The sequence below is a fragment of the Doryrhamphus excisus genome, linkage group LG2 (genome assembly GCF_037039965.1).
Source record: "Doryrhamphus excisus strain RoL-2023G ecotype Guam linkage group LG2, RoL_Dexc_Guam_v1.1, whole genome shotgun sequence".
Taxonomy (NCBI): domain Eukaryota; kingdom Metazoa; phylum Chordata; class Actinopteri; order Syngnathiformes; family Syngnathidae; genus Doryrhamphus; species Doryrhamphus excisus.
This window is the reverse complement of record NC_136358.1, coordinates 109,094-125,000: the sequence shown is the minus strand read 5'-3', so window position 1 is coordinate 125,000 and position 15,907 is coordinate 109,094. Positions and strand designations below refer to the sequence as shown.

At 43.8% G+C, this 15,907-nt stretch overlaps 2 protein-coding genes across 6 annotated transcripts in view; one reads left to right on the top strand and one right to left on the bottom strand.

Annotated features, from left to right (window-relative positions):
- Window positions 1-11,547, bottom strand: part of ppp6r2a (protein phosphatase 6, regulatory subunit 2a) — a 12,079-nt gene extending 532 nt beyond the window's left edge. Inside the window, exons 1-23 of one of the 5 annotated variants that reach the window (XR_009129045.2) lie at window positions 10,812-11,545; window positions 8,642-8,811; window positions 8,144-8,398; window positions 7,602-7,788; window positions 6,960-7,097; window positions 6,822-6,887; window positions 6,629-6,741; window positions 6,267-6,380; window positions 6,056-6,182; window positions 5,602-5,754; window positions 5,297-5,521; window positions 5,150-5,214; window positions 4,935-5,050; window positions 4,750-4,835; window positions 4,090-4,170; window positions 3,895-3,992; window positions 3,756-3,813; window positions 3,475-3,602; window positions 3,276-3,400; window positions 2,606-2,750; window positions 2,246-2,506; window positions 1,785-1,901; window positions 764-890 (exon numbers count right to left, since the gene is read on the bottom strand). Coding sequence is in view for 4 of the 5 variants with exons in the window: in XM_058067286.2 (XP_057923269.2) it covers window positions 842-890; window positions 1,785-1,901; window positions 2,246-2,506; window positions 2,606-2,750; window positions 3,276-3,400; window positions 3,475-3,602; window positions 3,756-3,813; window positions 3,895-3,992; window positions 4,090-4,170; window positions 4,750-4,835; window positions 4,935-5,050; window positions 5,150-5,214; window positions 5,297-5,521; window positions 5,602-5,754; window positions 6,056-6,182; window positions 6,267-6,380; window positions 6,629-6,741; window positions 6,822-6,887; window positions 6,960-7,097; window positions 7,602-7,788; window positions 8,144-8,370 (2,679 nt within the window). In the remaining variant the exon portion in view is untranslated. Of the gene's footprint in view, window positions 1-605; window positions 891-1,784; window positions 1,902-2,245; window positions 2,507-2,605; window positions 2,751-3,275; window positions 3,401-3,474; window positions 3,603-3,755; window positions 3,814-3,894; window positions 3,993-4,089; window positions 4,171-4,749; window positions 4,836-4,934; window positions 5,051-5,149; window positions 5,215-5,296; window positions 5,522-5,601; window positions 5,755-6,055; window positions 6,183-6,266; window positions 6,381-6,628; window positions 6,742-6,821; window positions 6,888-6,959; window positions 7,098-7,601; window positions 7,789-8,143; window positions 8,399-8,641; window positions 8,812-10,140; window positions 10,164-10,311; window positions 10,466-10,811 lie in introns of those variants that run through there. The other 4 variants (XM_058067289.2, XM_058067286.2, XM_058067287.2 and 1 more) reach the window with 4 other exon arrangements.
- Window positions 11,389-15,496, top strand: LOC131125604 (E3 ubiquitin-protein ligase Hakai-like). The gene is made up of 6 exons (XM_058067295.2): window positions 11,389-11,648; window positions 12,855-13,019; window positions 13,098-13,204; window positions 13,334-13,417; window positions 13,907-13,980; window positions 14,055-15,496. The coding sequence occupies exons 1-6, from the start codon at window positions 11,636-11,638 to the stop codon at window positions 15,010-15,012; spliced, it is 1,401 nt and encodes a 466-aa protein (XP_057923278.2). The 5' UTR covers window positions 11,389-11,635; the 3' UTR covers window positions 15,013-15,496.
- The last annotated feature ends 411 nt before the right edge of the window (window positions 15,497-15,907 follow it).

Below are 15,907 nucleotides of genomic sequence, written 5' to 3'. Positions count from 1 at the left end.
TCCTTAAAAGGCTGAATTTAAATTACTGACTGACTAATTGACATTATTGCACATGAGCAAAAGACAGTAATACTATTAGAGCTCTGTTTATCAACCCTCCTCCTCCTCCTCCTCCTCCTCCACCTCCACCTCCACCATGACACATTCAGACACCTGGCAACGACTAAAGATGATTCTTTAACGGCAACCAAAAAAAAAGGTACAGAAAAATAGTAAAACCTAGATGTGGTTGAGAGGAAGGATAGAGACAGCTTGCAGCGGTGAAGGTGGAACCATGACATTTTGTGCTAGAACAGACAGGAAATGGCTGAATAAGTGCTCCCCCCCACACACACACACACAAAAGTATTGTTATTATTGAGGCGTATTTAAAAAAGTGTAGCCTGTGCTATCCCGACATGGGGCAACAATGTAAAAGCCTATCTTTCAGGTTCCACCAGTAAGAGAGAAATAGTTTCGGACATAAAAAAATAATGATAATGTTGTTATTACCCCCTCAAAGATCGCTGCTACATTAAAACCGCACGTATTCATGTGCAACATCGGGAAAAAAGGCTTGAAGTTCCGCTAAACGCTGTTCTGTGTTTTGTCCTCCTTTTTCCTGGTATAATATATATATATACTTTTTTTGTACACGTTCCGCCGCCTCGTTACTGGTGTCGATTGGCAGTGTCCAGGTCCAATAACATGGCAGAGTGATTCGGTAAAAACACTGGAGTCGCACTGAGGTTATTTTAAAGAAGTCACTCTGGAGGAGGCTTACAGTTTGCGGCCGCCGTCACTGTTTGGATCACCTCCCGCTGCTGCAGCCGCCGCCGCTACCCGCTAACCCCCTGTGCACTCACACTGGCCCATTGATGGCCACTTCCTGGGGTGGTGGGGTCTCCTCTCTGGGGAACACAAAGAGCATGATTAAAAAGCTAGTACTCATTTCAACTGTCAAAATAAGCTAAACACGCATGGTTCTGGACCTCCACAATGTAGACCACGAAAGATCTTTTTGGATGTTTTTTTTGTCCCTTTATGCCATGGACAGCAATTTATTCAGTTTGATCCAAAAAATGTATAGATTTCAAACCAATAGTTAAATAAATAGTTATAATAATCGAGCCTTTGTATACTTTATGTACAGTAAGGGATTTACCTCACACTTTGAATACTTACTCCATCTAGTGGAAAAGTTTTTACACTACAGTTTCAAAAATCAAATAAATTATTCAATTTAAAAATAAAAAGCACAATACAATTTTCAAAATTGAAGACATGTTGAAATGCAATCTACAGTGTGAATACTGTAAATGCTCCCATTAACGCAGGGTAAAAAAAATACATATATATTTTATATGGGAAAACTTGTCTTGGTTAAGAGTCTGTTTTAGATTGAGTCAGACCTTCTGGAATGGACTGATTTAGTTTTTCTTTCATCATTTACAACTTTAGATACAGGATGTGAATTAAAAGTATTAATGAGAGAAGAGGTAGGATAGGTTAAGCTATGCTTCTTCCTACTCTTCATACATGCTCAATTGTTCCACTGTAAATATGTGATGTGCACTAGTGTAACTTTGTGTGCATGTTTGAAATAAATTAGCAATAATGGAACACAGCCATCATGGCCCTAATCTCGAGCTACCACTGGGACCAACCATTAATGTTGCTTTTTAGCATCAATTAATTAGCGTGTAAAACTAGAAAAGTGTTTTCAGCGTCCATAATTATTTCACAGTCGAGTGCCGCAATTAGCTCTGTGGTTAGCTAGTTAGCATTGGCTGGCGAGAACTTACTTCCTGTCAGTCTGTGTGGTTACGGGCGAATCGTCAGTTGGCTGCTGCTGCTGCTTCTGCAAGGCCTCGGGAGGGTCTGACAGAGAGAGTTTCTCCAGACACACAGGACTCGCCTCGCTGCAAACACACAAGTTCAAGCAGACATCTTAAGGGTTTATTCACCAAATCGCCCGCTCCTTCCCAAACCATCTTTGTTAACCATGATGCCCTGGTGTTACTGGTAAATACATCAACACTGCACTTTTCTACATTGACTGGGAAAATTCCTCCAATTTACAAACTTGTACTTAAGAACTTTCTGCAGAGTTGGAGAGAAGAGCCTAGTAATTTACAGTCCTAGTTGAGGCTATATTTATGTCAATGTGGCAGTTCTTGTTACAATTATAGATGGTTACACACATTCAAGCTTTTCATGCAGTGGACTGATCCAAAAAAGGGGATTTCACCAGTGAAAATCGAACCTTGCGAGGTCAGCTGTCTTGCTGCCGGGGGAGCTGGCGGATTCTATAAGGGTAGCTGCGTTGGGAGTAGCGGCGTCCTCCTCGCTGTCTGATCCTCCAGACGAGCTGCTGTCTGTGGCGGCGGGAGGAGCCTTCTTCCCGTCCCCCGACGGCCCAATGCAGGAAGAGGCTTGAGTGCTTTCCTCATGATTTTGTTTGGCTTGTTTATCTGCGTCACTGCTGACATCCACAGGAGAGCTGCACCTGGGCTCCGTCTCTGTGCTGGAGGGGAGGACACACTTTAATACAAATATATGGACCACATATGCTCCTCGTGAGTTGTATTTCTGCATCATATTGAAATGTGTCAAACTGATCTACCTAGAGAAAGGCTGGAATGCCGTGAAATTGGCCCAACCCGTTTCCTGTGTGTCGGTTCCACTCCCGGGGGGCGTGTCCCACCCTGATGGAGTCTGGGATGCTGCGATCCCTTCAGAGTCCCTGAAATTTGCTGTCCAGCCAGGACCTGGAAGCATGATAGAAAGAAATAGTACTACGAGTTAAAAAAAGTGTTGAAGTTGACGCCCCTTGCACTGCCCGATTCCCCCTGAAATACTGTTACACGTTGCAGTTCCTGGTTTTTCTACCATGAAACAAACAAATCAAAATTAAAGTATGGGAAAATTATTCAATTTGTATCAATTTTAACGGTTAACAATGTGTGTTCTACATCAGGGTGTCACGAAATGATACACAAGATATGGAAAAAATGACAATACATTGTAATTGACTAATTAGATATGTTACACTCTTCTGCACCCTGCACCAAGGTCTCACTCTGTTCATGCCGTTGTTCTGTGGACAAAACTGCAAGAATGCAAGAAAAGCAAACACACATGGCAATCTATTGAGGACGAGAAGTGTCAAGTTCATTTTCATTTATTGTGAGCTTATTACTGCCCCAGGCCTAGTACCTACGTTTCTGAATAAGAAATCTTGTCACGTTTTCGTCTCACGAGATCTTGTGACACTCCTAGTTCTACTGTCTCACCTGTGTCTGATGTGTTCTGTTCAAAGTCGTCCTCCTCATCCGATTCCGAGCCGCAGTCTTGCTCTTGACCGCCATTTTCCAAGCTGCTCCGGGAACTTCCCTCTGAGGTTTGGGACACCCCAAACCTGTGGAGAGGAGACATGTTGAGATGACTTGTGGAATGGTGAGGAAATTAAAATAGACAAGGAAGCTTGTTCACCTTGTTCTGGATTTAGCTTGTGTTGCATAGTTGATTTCCTTCTCCTCCCAAATGTCCTCTTCCTCATCAGCATCATCAAACTGATGTATCCTCTCTTTACAACAAGCCTCAAAAGCAGCTGCGTTGGCCTGTGAACACGTCAACACATGAATAAACTAGCCTGACATGTGACACAATAACACAGATCTGTAGAGCCATACACATGCTGACCACAGTTGTCATGGCAACTTGAAGAAAAAAATTAGGGGCGGCTGTGTCATAAACAAAAGAAGCACACTTACACTGTTATCATCAGAATCTAAATTGAAGTTTATTTCGGCAATTCTGTCAAATGTGGCGCTAAAAAAAAAGAAAGAGAATGTTATGATGAAAAAAACGTATGGGGCAGGGAATATTGCAACACAACAATGTCCCACTCACTTGATGTTTTCATCATGTTCACTGAACTCCTCGTCGTTGAACCCAAACTGATCCACAAAGTTGGCGGTCATCTGCTGAATCTGATAGTCAGAGAAAGCCTGGGAAGGTCAGAGGGACACCTTTTAGGGTAACGCTACTGTGTTTATTATTGTCTAATTCTAGTTATTAATTTGTTTTTAAGAGCGTCTACCCTACCTGTTGGAGTGACAGGTCGTTAGGAAAGGGGCTCTCCATGTCGTCATCCTCGCTGGACGAGTGCATGTTGTGTGTGCTCACCTGGAGGACACAGAGCGCGCGCACACACAGTCTTAAATCAACCAAAAAACTGGTTTAACATAGGTTCTGTAAGATTGGCTTTCTACACGGGTTGTAATGTTGTCTTTTAATGTGTATTGCTAAGAACCTGGGCAACTTGCCCAGGTTGGTTGCAAGAAGACAAAAACAATAAAATACTGTTACTTTTCAATTACATGTTCAAGTGATTTCCACAGGAACATATGATCAATAACAGGAGTCTCCTATGCAGCAGGTAGCAGAATGCTGCTGCACATGCACCGAATAGAACCAAGATGCCCCATTTCTCATGCATTTAAAATGCTGAGTCTCACCCACAAATCTGTTCATGGTCAGGCACCATTGTATTTTAAAAAGCTTATGGCGTCTTATTAGCCTGCCACCTTATTGTAGTTTAGGCCGGCACAGGTTTGAATACCTGAGTTATACTGCTACAGGCTCCTTCTCCATGAATTCACATGAATTTATCTTTTCACTATGCTGTCAAAGATGTTTCTGCCTTAGGTGAGGGCAGCACAACATAATTTGATGATGAGCAACAAAATACCATAAACCTCTCACCAGTTCTACCGTGTTCCTCCTGTTAGTTTCTCGGAGCGTCTCATCCACAAAGCTTTCCCAGCGACCTCTGCAGTCTTCTGGCAGCTCTGCATTACAAGAAACCAGAAGTAAATAATCACCCAGCACCAGAGATACTCTCGTTTTGAAAACATTCAAGTCAAAAAGGTATCCCTGTCTATGTTTACCTTTGATGAGGTCAGCAATCTGGGCCTGTACTGGTCCTTTCTCCAGGTTCTGGACCACCATGTTGGAAATTCGGGTCAGATGCCCCATGTTGCCTCTTCTGGTACCACCCTCAGACCTGGAAGTCACAGCCACGTGGTTTCCATAACATGGAAACACTGATTCTATGTCCAGCGGGTATGTCACACTAATATGACATTTGCCAAAACATGCTTACTGTATTTTATCATTCTCCTCCCAGGCATCGAGGATCTTTTGTACCAATCGACACTTTTGGAAAAGCTGCACATTTGACAAAGAAAAAGAACAAGGTCTTAAATCCATGCATGTTGCTGCAGGACAATGAGCTGCTCAAGCCACCTACATGTGCCACAAGGGCGTTATGGATGGAGGTCTGTGGGTCACTAGTCCCGCCTGTCTCTGCTGCCTCATTGTGAGCATCAGTGGGTGATACAGTCAGCTTCCCGTTGTGGTTCTGCAGACTCGCGTTGAGCCGCTCCTCAGAGGAAGGGTGGTTCAGGATGGCTGCCACGCAGAGCTCAACTTGGAAGTGCAAAAAGTTATTCCACGAGTATTTGAAGAACAGATCCTGCGCAGGGGGGGACATATGGATTAGTTCCGGTCCAGCTTCAGAAGGTGAAAAGCAGGCTCAAAAGAGGCTGAACCAACCAGTAGTAGGTCCATGGTGCCAAGGTTGCAGAGCTGCTGGCAGATACTGGGAGAAGTGGTCTGGAGAAGGGCTGCCACGAGACGAGCCACATGAAGGCGAGCGTTCCCCAGTGGCTGATCTAGAACGCCAACGGTGGTCAGTATTGCACCTTTCTGTGGATGGGATAAGAAAAACTACATGACTAATGTCACACTAATATAAACACATTAGACCCATACTAGATGTTACTTGTTGACAAGTCTAAACACTGAAAAAGCTGTTAAAATAATGTACAAGTGTATTTTTTATGAGTACTACTGGTTACAAAAAAAAAAAAAGACTATTGTACACTGAAATGTATGTTTGTATTTTTTGCACCAGCTTACTACTTAGTAGGGGCTCTAATTTGCTTGCAATCATACACAATCTAAGATTGTATTCCTTTTTCGTCGACCTAACAGCATAGTACTTTACCTTTGGGGGATCTAGAAGAAGCTGCTGGAAATCCTTTAAATGGGGCTCAATGGCATTTAAAATACTGCTGTTGACAGTGTAAGACCTTTCATAACCCTGAGAATACAGATCCATCAGCCCTTCCAACCTGTGGACAAGGGAAGACAAACATTCATGATGAGCCTTCACTTCCTTTCACCATTTGCCGTATTTGGTAAGACTACACACTTACCCGGACCTCCTGGTCTCCAGTAAGGTAAGTAGCACTTGAGTTCCGTTAACGATGGAAGCCTCATTCCTCTCCCCCTCAAACATGTTCTTGAGGAGACCTGCTACAGTTTCTTGTCTGAAATAAATGATAGGTTTTTGTGTGACAAATGTTACAGACAAACTCATATCAAAATATTGCTGCTATGAACTAGGCTATGATTTGAAATACAGTACTTTTTCCAGACACATTAAGTGTAGTTTTAGAAAGTGTCAGCATCGATAGCAGCCTGATTTTTACTCAGTACTATATCTGAAAGAAGTGGTATCACTCATCACTAAGGAACAATCATACTATTTCATTTGTACGCCATTTTAATGACTTACGATTCTAACACAGCCAATAGTGGATCAGCTTCCATGTTCTCCTGCATCTGATTGGCCTGGTCACGGCTAAGGCGGATGATGTCACAAAGTGTTTGGGATGCATTTGATTGTCTCTGGGGGGGAAAAAAACAAACCAAAGGGGAATCAGACTATGCATATAAAAATAGCATCAAAATAACCTTAAGACCCTTACCTCCTCATCTTTACCAGTATGGATAAGCTCGATGAGTCTTTGAACCAGCTTCTCTTCATTCAGCCACTTAGTGAAAAAAAATATATGTGTATTTCAGAGAATCAATACCCTCACAATAGATGAAATTGTGGAGCTTACATGGAGGACTTCCTGCCTCAAGGGGGCAGGCTCCACACAACTGATGAGGCGAAGCAACAAGTCCATCATAGCCGATGCATCTATGTGTTTCAGCACCAGACCAATGAAGCCTTCCTTTTTCTTGAGAAAGGTGATCACCTGAGAGCAGAAGATTAAGATTACGCCATGTGGCAGACAAACGGAAAGTTTAGAAACACCTCCCATTAAAGCCTGGTTCATACTCCTGTATCAAAGCGTCAGCATACACTACTTCGGCAGGCTCCTCCCCCTCCAAGCCATCCATTCTTGTTTCTAAAACACTTTGAATTGCATATTGCGTATTGCATTTGTGTACAAATTGTGCTCTATTACCATTTACAATATGATGCACTTAGTTCCCGCTCCAGTAAGACTTTCTGTCTCTTTTTAATTGCCATTGTTCACTCTCAAGCTAAATATTCAATAAGTTCCAAGGCAGCAATGCCATGGAGTTGACGCTCTGTAGTCACATCGCCCTTAGCATTTCATCAGAGAATTGCACATCACAAGCTCAACTTTGATGCAGAGCTAAAAATCAAGATGCCGTTGGAGGGGATGGCGTATTTAATACATTGAAGCATAATCCAGTCTGATATGATGTAATGCATTTCTACACTGATGTACCTCTTCAGTTTTCCTGGCAATGAGATTGCCAATGGTTTTGCTGAAGAAGCTGGCAAGTAGAGGGTTCAGGGGTGGGTCCTGTTCCAGGAAGTGGTACAGCACCTCGAGGAGAGACTCTTCGCCACCCAGCTTATCATTGATAATGGACACATCTGAGGTCAAGAGCTCACACGCAATGTTGGGAAGCCTTAAAGAAGAAGTGAGGACAATTACACACAGTCTTGGTAGTCTCTGGTATTTTCCGACTATATGAACCCTAACATAATGTAACAGGAATGTACATTAAATGACGATGCAAAAAATAGCATAACTTATTAAGCACCAACAACCAAGACTTTCAGGGCACACTCACACTGGATCCTTTCAACTGTGCTGGACTTGGGCATAATTCCCTATACTTCACCTGCAACTAGTTGGCCAGCACTTACACCACCGTTATTACTAACTGGGGAGGAATTAATTAATGTTGTACAGCCACAGCAGCCTCTATATTGTTTTCTCTCACACTCATTGTCATTCCCAACAGTGTTCTTGTTACTTACTTAAAGCGGCTCCTCTCTTCCAGGTCTACGGATGGCTCTGTGGTGATGAGATTGACCAGCTCCTGCATGCAGTGGTCCTGGGAGAGGAAGAGGAGCAGACGACGGTTCTGGGCCTTGCACTCCTGCAGGACGTCATCCTCCTCCATCAGCTCCCTCAGCGTCACGTCCTCTCGGTCAAGCAGTTGGTCGATGTGGGAGGTGGTGTGTAGGTCAAACTTCCAAAACATGATGGCTGCCGGGTTGGGAGAAACAGCCCTGGGGGAAATTTGGACCCAGAAAACAATATGCTACATAACTGACATCAGAATGACAAACGAGAGCTTATCGTAAATCCCCAAGCATCCATGTCAAAACATAGTGAGGCTGTATATACTGTATACAGTACTTTGACACCATCTTGCTTTTACCTTTATCACCCATGTGTGAAACCCATTTGTAACTTTTGACGTGGAGCCCTACAAGAGGAGCTCATAGGTGCATTTGTGTGCTCATACATACCAGTGAATGAAATGTGGATATCTTTAATCAGACCTCCCCCACGGGCAGGCAGGCATTTGTGTTCGTGCAGATGACAGAAAGCGTGGCGAGGCCTGGCATTTATCAGCATGGGTCTCCTTTTAAAACACAGGCCTCTTTAGGAGATGAGACAATGGGAGGCTCACCATAACCTGTAAAGCAGGGGTGGACAACAAAGATGTACATATATTAAACTGTTAGCAACAAGACAAAACAAATATTTGGGCACTAATTAGTCATACTTGCATTAGGACTAGTACTACTACTGGTACCCCCAGTTAAGAGGCCCTTGGCTGCCTTTAGAGATAGGCACGTGACATTAATAAAACAATCATATCATGGAATGATATGGAATCATATATCTATACTATGCCAGCATATCAATTTTAAAAATGAACACTTACTGCACATGAACATGAGTTTTAGGTTCATTTTACCCATTGTCCTTATCTTGCATTCGATACTTTGTTGGACTGTACATTGATGGAAATTGTCTGACAATCTTCAAAAATACACAATAAAAATAATTGAAATGTACAAAAATAATAATATAATGTAAAATAACAGGGAGGTTATTAAGGTGGCTTGAAAGACATTTCAGGCAGCTTACGGTGGGCGAAAAGCATACACACTGTACTCATCACTCTGAGAGGACAACTGCTGAACAGGATTTAATCAACACCTCAGGTTGTCTAGCATCGAATGCTGGTGCACAAGAAAGACAACTATAATTATAAAAGCTTTTGGAGTTGTGCAAAGCAAGCACATTCAAGTCTGTTTCCCTCGAGCGGTTACTATGGAGGCAAACAGAGGACGCCTAACTCAAGAGTGGAACCAAAATACAACAGCATTAGCTCAGCAAACGCCATGCAACCAACTGTTGATTGCAGAAGGTAAAACTGCCGGAGGAAATCAAACCGTTTCCTCCTTTTTTTGGCCTGTGGAGGTCCTGTGCTGCAGCAGCAGTTGCAGCGTCCATCTGGCATACATTTACAGAGTACACAAGTGCAATAATAACCTACCGAGTGCTCCCTGTGGACACCCAACTGGAAGGCAAATGCTTGACTTTAGCATCCAAAATAGACCGCACTAGCAGCAACTTCAACTAAAACTATCCACAAAGTGCATAAAATCGTTACACAATAATAAAAGTGAACAAGAGTGAAAGGGTACATATTATTGCAGACAAACTGTAATTGGACAGCTTGGAAACTGAAGGGGAATCTGTTGACTACCTCAGCGTAAACAGACACAACTTAATTTTTTTGTACAAAAGATACAATTAAATGCATGAGCAAGTAATCGCCCCTACTTTATACTGCAGCTATCCACTGAGGTGAGCTACACTGAAATTACTCCAAGTCTGCACTCGGTGTTTGTAAATGGCTTGACCAAAGCGTTAGAATACTACAAAGATGGGGAAATGTGCAACCCTAGTTTATACTTTTAAGATAATAGTGCTGTTTTGAAAGTATACATACCAGTTTAAACTTGGCCTCAAATGACAACCGAATGGGTCGCGCATTCCTGTTTACTTTTACTTTACCCGAATTATAACAGCGACTAATATAACAGCAATCCTACATTTCAGCGTGATTGTTTGTGTAAACGTAGATTCATGTATATTTTAACTACACACAATGTGACATTACCGTTAACGGCACATGGCTCAGTAGCTCCTGCTGGCCTCAACCGACACCGAATGGCCGCTTTCGTCGATGAGATAGCTTACTTTTAGAAGCATATCGGCGGTTGAAATTCAGCAAAAAAATTGTTGAAAAATAATAATAAGTCCATGTCCACACAGACGGCACCGGACTTATAATTCCCCCCCCCCCCCCCCCCTCCAATGGCGCCGAGGTTGAGTTAACCGTACTTACGCCGTTAAATTTGGCTAACTTAGTCCATTAGCTGGTATGCTAACGTGTGTGCTTTTAAAGCAACTTATTCGATGCAAGAATGAGTTAGCCGATGCTAGCTACAGTTCCTCATTTCGGTCAAGTAGCACGGAAGCTAATTAGCAACCGCGGTTAACGTCGCTGTGCATTTAGCCGACTTACGACCGCTTCACAACTTTGGCTTCAACTTTCTAGCGGAGGAGTTGCCGCGAACGAACACAAAGCAAACACATTACACCCACCCCAGAACTTACCTGTTATTTAAAATCCCGTTCGTTTCTGTTCGTCTGCGTTATGATGTTGTAGTTTTACTATCCAGCAGCCAACCCCTTAGTCACTAGCTGCCGAGCTAACAATTAGCTCGCCGCGTTAGCTAGCATACGTTAGCCTGTAAGCGAATAGTGATTTGTTTTGAAGAGAGGGTCAGCCTGCGACAGCGAGCGGCTGCTTGCTAGCTTGCTCAAGTTAGCCGAGTCAAATGTGCCCTTTTAAAATCGCTCCAAAGACACTTATCGAACCCTATCGACTTCCCGTCACTGACAGAAACACTTGTTATTTCAAATAGAGCGTGTTCGAGTCGTACACGAACGCGGTTCTAAGTTTAGCATGCAAAGCAGGAAAAACTCAGTCATATTTTTTCGAATCAAAATGGCGACATGGGTTCGGGGACGCGCAGTCGTCGTGCGCGGGAACGTGCATTGGACAGCGAACTGAGCATTTTCGCGTTTTTCATTAAGTTAACACTAAATATCAGGTGTATTGACGTATGGCAATTTCACCATGTGAGGAAATATTAAAAGTACGAGTATGTGTGTAGTTTATTTTAAGATTAAATCATTACTGAGTAAAAATGTGCTTGTTTTTCTCTAATCGCCAAATTTGTTGACACATACTCTACTGTCGGGCGACTAAAGTTGCAAGAAGCATTTCTGCTCAACTCGAATAGTGTACTTTGTAACGAATTATCAGTACTTAAACAGAAAAGAGTGACGTTAGGTGTCCTCCCCTCCCTTCCTTCTTGTACCCTTCCGTCCTCCCCCTAATATCCCACAATGCATTGCACTTGCTCGCTTGGATCATGGACCAAAGCGGTAAGTGTTATTAGTTTTTCTTCTTCACCCCTTCCGAACACGGTATTAGCGATATTTGGAATAATTATATATCGTAGGGGAGTACAATTAACCACAAAGTGAGTAGTTGTACTGAATCATGCCGATATCTTTCAAAGTAGCAGGGTTACATTTAGCGTGGGCCAGGCTAGCTTAACTGGCTAAGTGATGCTAGTGTTCGCATAAGTTAAGACAATAATTAAACAATTACTGAATTTACCGCCGCAAAACACGTTGACCTGTCAGCAGAAGCACACCGAATTGTGGAAATTACCCACTTTAAAATGCTTAATTTGGTGGCTAAGTTAGTGTTGTTGGCGCGAATGGTATGTTAATGCTAATAATCTAGCACTGCCCTGTTAGCTTACAGCAGGATTGCCCAAAGTGTGCACCCGGGGCAAGTTCTGTCCTGCAGCTCGTTTCTTTTATTGCCCTAATCGACTGATTACCCATTTGGTTGGATTATATGCTTTTAAAAACACAATTTGCAATGCACTCATGATTAAAACGTTAAAATCAGTTGAAAATTGCAATCACGTTTTTGCACGTTTGGATCTTAGAGGTTCTAAGTAGAGCTTCCAAATGCAAAAGAAGAAAAGAGATTGAGACCGTTTTCTTTGAGTAAGCTTACAAGTTTGTTGCAAATGACCATTAAAGTGAAATGAGATGTTATCTTAATGGTTGTCAATTATGTCACAACAGGCACAGTAATAACACGATAATCATAATAATTACACAGGCTACTGTTGTGACTATAACCCGTCACCAGCTAAAACGACTCTGAACCCTGACATCACATCTGTCTAGCCACCACTAAAGTTTTGTAGTTTACATTTACTGTGACACAAGCAGATTTAGTTAGATTTAGTTTTATTTGTGACTTAAATGTCTTATGTTCTGTGATTATATCTACTCTATTGGGTAATAGGAGTGTAAAGGTGACTATAGGGGTGTTGTTTCGTGTGTAGAGGGCTCTAATGTAAAAACCCTAACTACATACTTAGAAGATTGTAAACAGGTTTTTCATGCCATTAGAAAATAGTCTGGAACCTGAATTAACCGTGATGAACAAGGGATTACTATATGTGTGTGTGTGTGTGTGGGGGGGTCATATTTACTATGTTGTAATGATGAACTACAAAGTTGGTGCTAAGGTGTTTTGTGATGGTATTTACCCACCTTCGACAGACAATGATCTTCAAGGAAGCGACGGCTCTGGGAGTCTGGGTGGACCGGATGTACGCAGACGCATCCCCATCAAGCTCATATCCAAGCAGCCCTTAAGGATCAAGCCCCCACCCCGTGTCCAGAGACCCGGCAACAGGCCCCTGAAAAGCGATGCGACAGAAGATGGTGCGTTTGTACCACAGACTTGGATCACTACTAAGAATCTCGTTTGTCTTGGCTAATTTGCATATTTGTCTTTCACAGATAACTTTGGCTTCAAACAAGAGGATAGGTTTGATTGTGGGAGTAAAGCTGGAGATGTGTTTGCTGGCCAGAGGAGATACCCACAGCCACTCGTGTGGGATTATAAGGTATGTTTGATGTGAACATCGAGTGCTGTATAACTGCACCGCATCAGAATATTATTAAGTGAAACGTATATTTCATGTGATTATGATTAGCCGACTCATTATTCTCACCTCTTCTCTATTTGGCAACAGTTGAATTTAATCGGCGAAAGAGATGAAGTCCCAATCCACTTCTGTGACAAATGTGGGCTTCCCATCCAGCTGTACGGACGGATGGTACGTATCTCCATGATTTTGTCATAAAGGTCTCATATTGTAGGTCGGGTCTGGAACCAATTGACCGCATTAGACAAAGAACAGCTCTGAGTTTCTTAGTCTGGTTACTACTGTATACGCTGGCATCAGTGACTTTGATACAAAAACCTGGTGTCCTAATGAAAATACAACAACATGAAGTCTAGTATGAACAGGCAGTTTTCAGACAAATTACTTCTTTGGGTCTCATATGTAATGTTGTAATAAGCGGTCAATGTCAATTTAAGCAGGTACTTTTTTATAGTAATAATGAGAACACGGTGGACCAGGACTGAGTCGGTCGTAATGAGAACACTGTGGACCAGGACTGAGTCGGTCGTAATGAGAACACGGTGGACCAGGACTGAGTCGGTCGTAAAGAGGACATGGTGGACCAGGACTGAGTCGGCCCCCATAGACGGTTCCATTATTACGTAATAAAAATGTCATTTTCTCTGTCGCTGCCCCCAGATTCCCTGCAAACACGTGTTCTGCTACGACTGTGCTTTGCTGCATGAGAAGAAAGGAGACAAGATGTGTCCTGGGTGAGCCACTGGACAAGATGAGCAAGGCCACACTTGCTTATATTTAGCTTTAGTAAAAATGTGTTTGTTTTCAGTCTCAACCTGTACAGATGCACGGACGCAGTGCAGCGTATCGAGCAGTGCCAACGCGGCTCCCTCTACATGTGCAGCATCGTGTCGGGATGCAAGCGAACCTACCTGTCCCAGCGCGACCTGCAGGCCCACGTCAACCATCGCCACTTGAGGGCCGCCAAGTCCTCCTCCGGCCGCCAGGACCCCATGCACATGCCCCCTGGATCCGACGTCCCCGATAGGTTCCGCGTTCCTCCTCCCCATATGACCAAAAACCACATTCACCTCCCCAACCCACTCCAGCATGGTGGCCACGACCCCTACGGTCAGCCGCCGCCCCCTCACGACGGACCACCCCCCCCTCACGGCCCCGAGACGTACCGCATCGCCACGGTGACGACGCGCAAGCACAGCAATCTCATCACCGTGCCGATCCAGGATGACTCCAGGGAGCCGCTTCCGGGCCCAGGTCAGCCCCCCCATCACCGGCCTGGGGACTATCCCGGACAGCCGCCTGTCGTGTCCCACGCTCACCACATGATGGCGCCGCCCCAGCAGCACTTTGGGCCCCCGCCTCCGCCACCGCCACCCATCAGCCACCCCATGCAGCACCCGCCCCAGGTGTACAACCAGGCCCCGCCTCCACCAATGTCCGCAGCCCCGCCTCCAATCACCCCACCACCAGGGCACATTATGGGCCAAATGCCCCCTTACATGAACCACCCACCTCCGGGACCTCCACCACAACACAGTGGACCCCCAGTAAACGCCCCCCCACCTCATCACTACAATCCCAACTCCATGCAGCAGTTCCCCGAAGACCAGGGCACCCTGAGCCCACCCTTTAACCAACCAGGTGGTCTCAGTCCTGGAATGTGGCCCGCTCCCAGAGGGCCGCCGCCTCCTCGGATGCAGGGGCCCCCTCCCGGGCCCGGACCACACCACCCAGATCAAAGCCGCTACCGACCTTATTATCAGTAAAGTGATCGTCGGCCATTGTGTTCCACACCACTTGGATGAAGAAATGTGATGCTCAACCTCAGGGTTACAGGATGTAGACTTTTATTCTGATAAAACTGCCACGTGAGAGTGTGTGCTGCATTTTAGTTACTTGGAAAACAGGAACATCCCATCCCCTATTTCAAAAAAATAAAATGCTTACCGTACATTTTCTGTATGTCAGCTGAGCTTGGTACTTTTGAAAGGTGTTTGAATAAATGTTTAGCATTAATATTCCAATATTCCATCTCATCTTGAGCTTCATAGAAAGGCCGATGACGTAGGCTGTTTGTTTTTCAAAAGAGCATTCCAAGAAAACATTTCGCTGAAATTACCGTTGGGATATATCTGTTGACGAGAAAGTTTGTGTTGCAGCGGTTATTTTAATGTTGGCTTTTAAGTGAATGTCAGGAATAAACACGTGGTTAGCACTGAAAAAGCTCACCTGTTGTGACTTGGGCATTGGGAATATAGTGGTCACTTCTAGGATTATTTCCCCCCAACTTTTAACCATTCCACTTTGAACATCACTTTCGGAACACTGCATATTTTGTATTTTTTCAAATTTTAAAAAGAAAATTAAGATTTATGATAAATGGAGCATAAAATATAAGATGAACAAACATGGTTTGGTATGAAGATTTTATGTAGTTGAATTAAGGTGGAAATTCCAACTACTGTACAGTATATAACATATATGCACTATACACCAGGGGCGGGTGGCGCATTTGGTACCTGGGCCTATCTTCAGCACACAATTCTTTCTGGCAGACACTGCAAAAAAAAAAAAAACATTACCGGCAAAATTAGCATTGGACGATGCTGGTGCACTCTGCAAAATGAAACACCAACATATATAAGGTCGGATTTCTGCAAT

Excerpts from the sequence above, each read along its gene's own strand:
- LOC131125604 (XM_058067295.2), top strand. Across the intron at positions 13,418-13,906 it reads TCCAGCTGTACGGACGGATG|ATTCCCTGCAAACACGTGTT; the intron begins GTACGTATCTCC and ends CGCTGCCCCCAG. Across the intron at positions 13,981-14,054 it reads GGAGACAAGATGTGTCCTGG|TCTCAACCTGTACAGATGCA; the intron begins GTGAGCCACTGG and ends GTTTGTTTTCAG.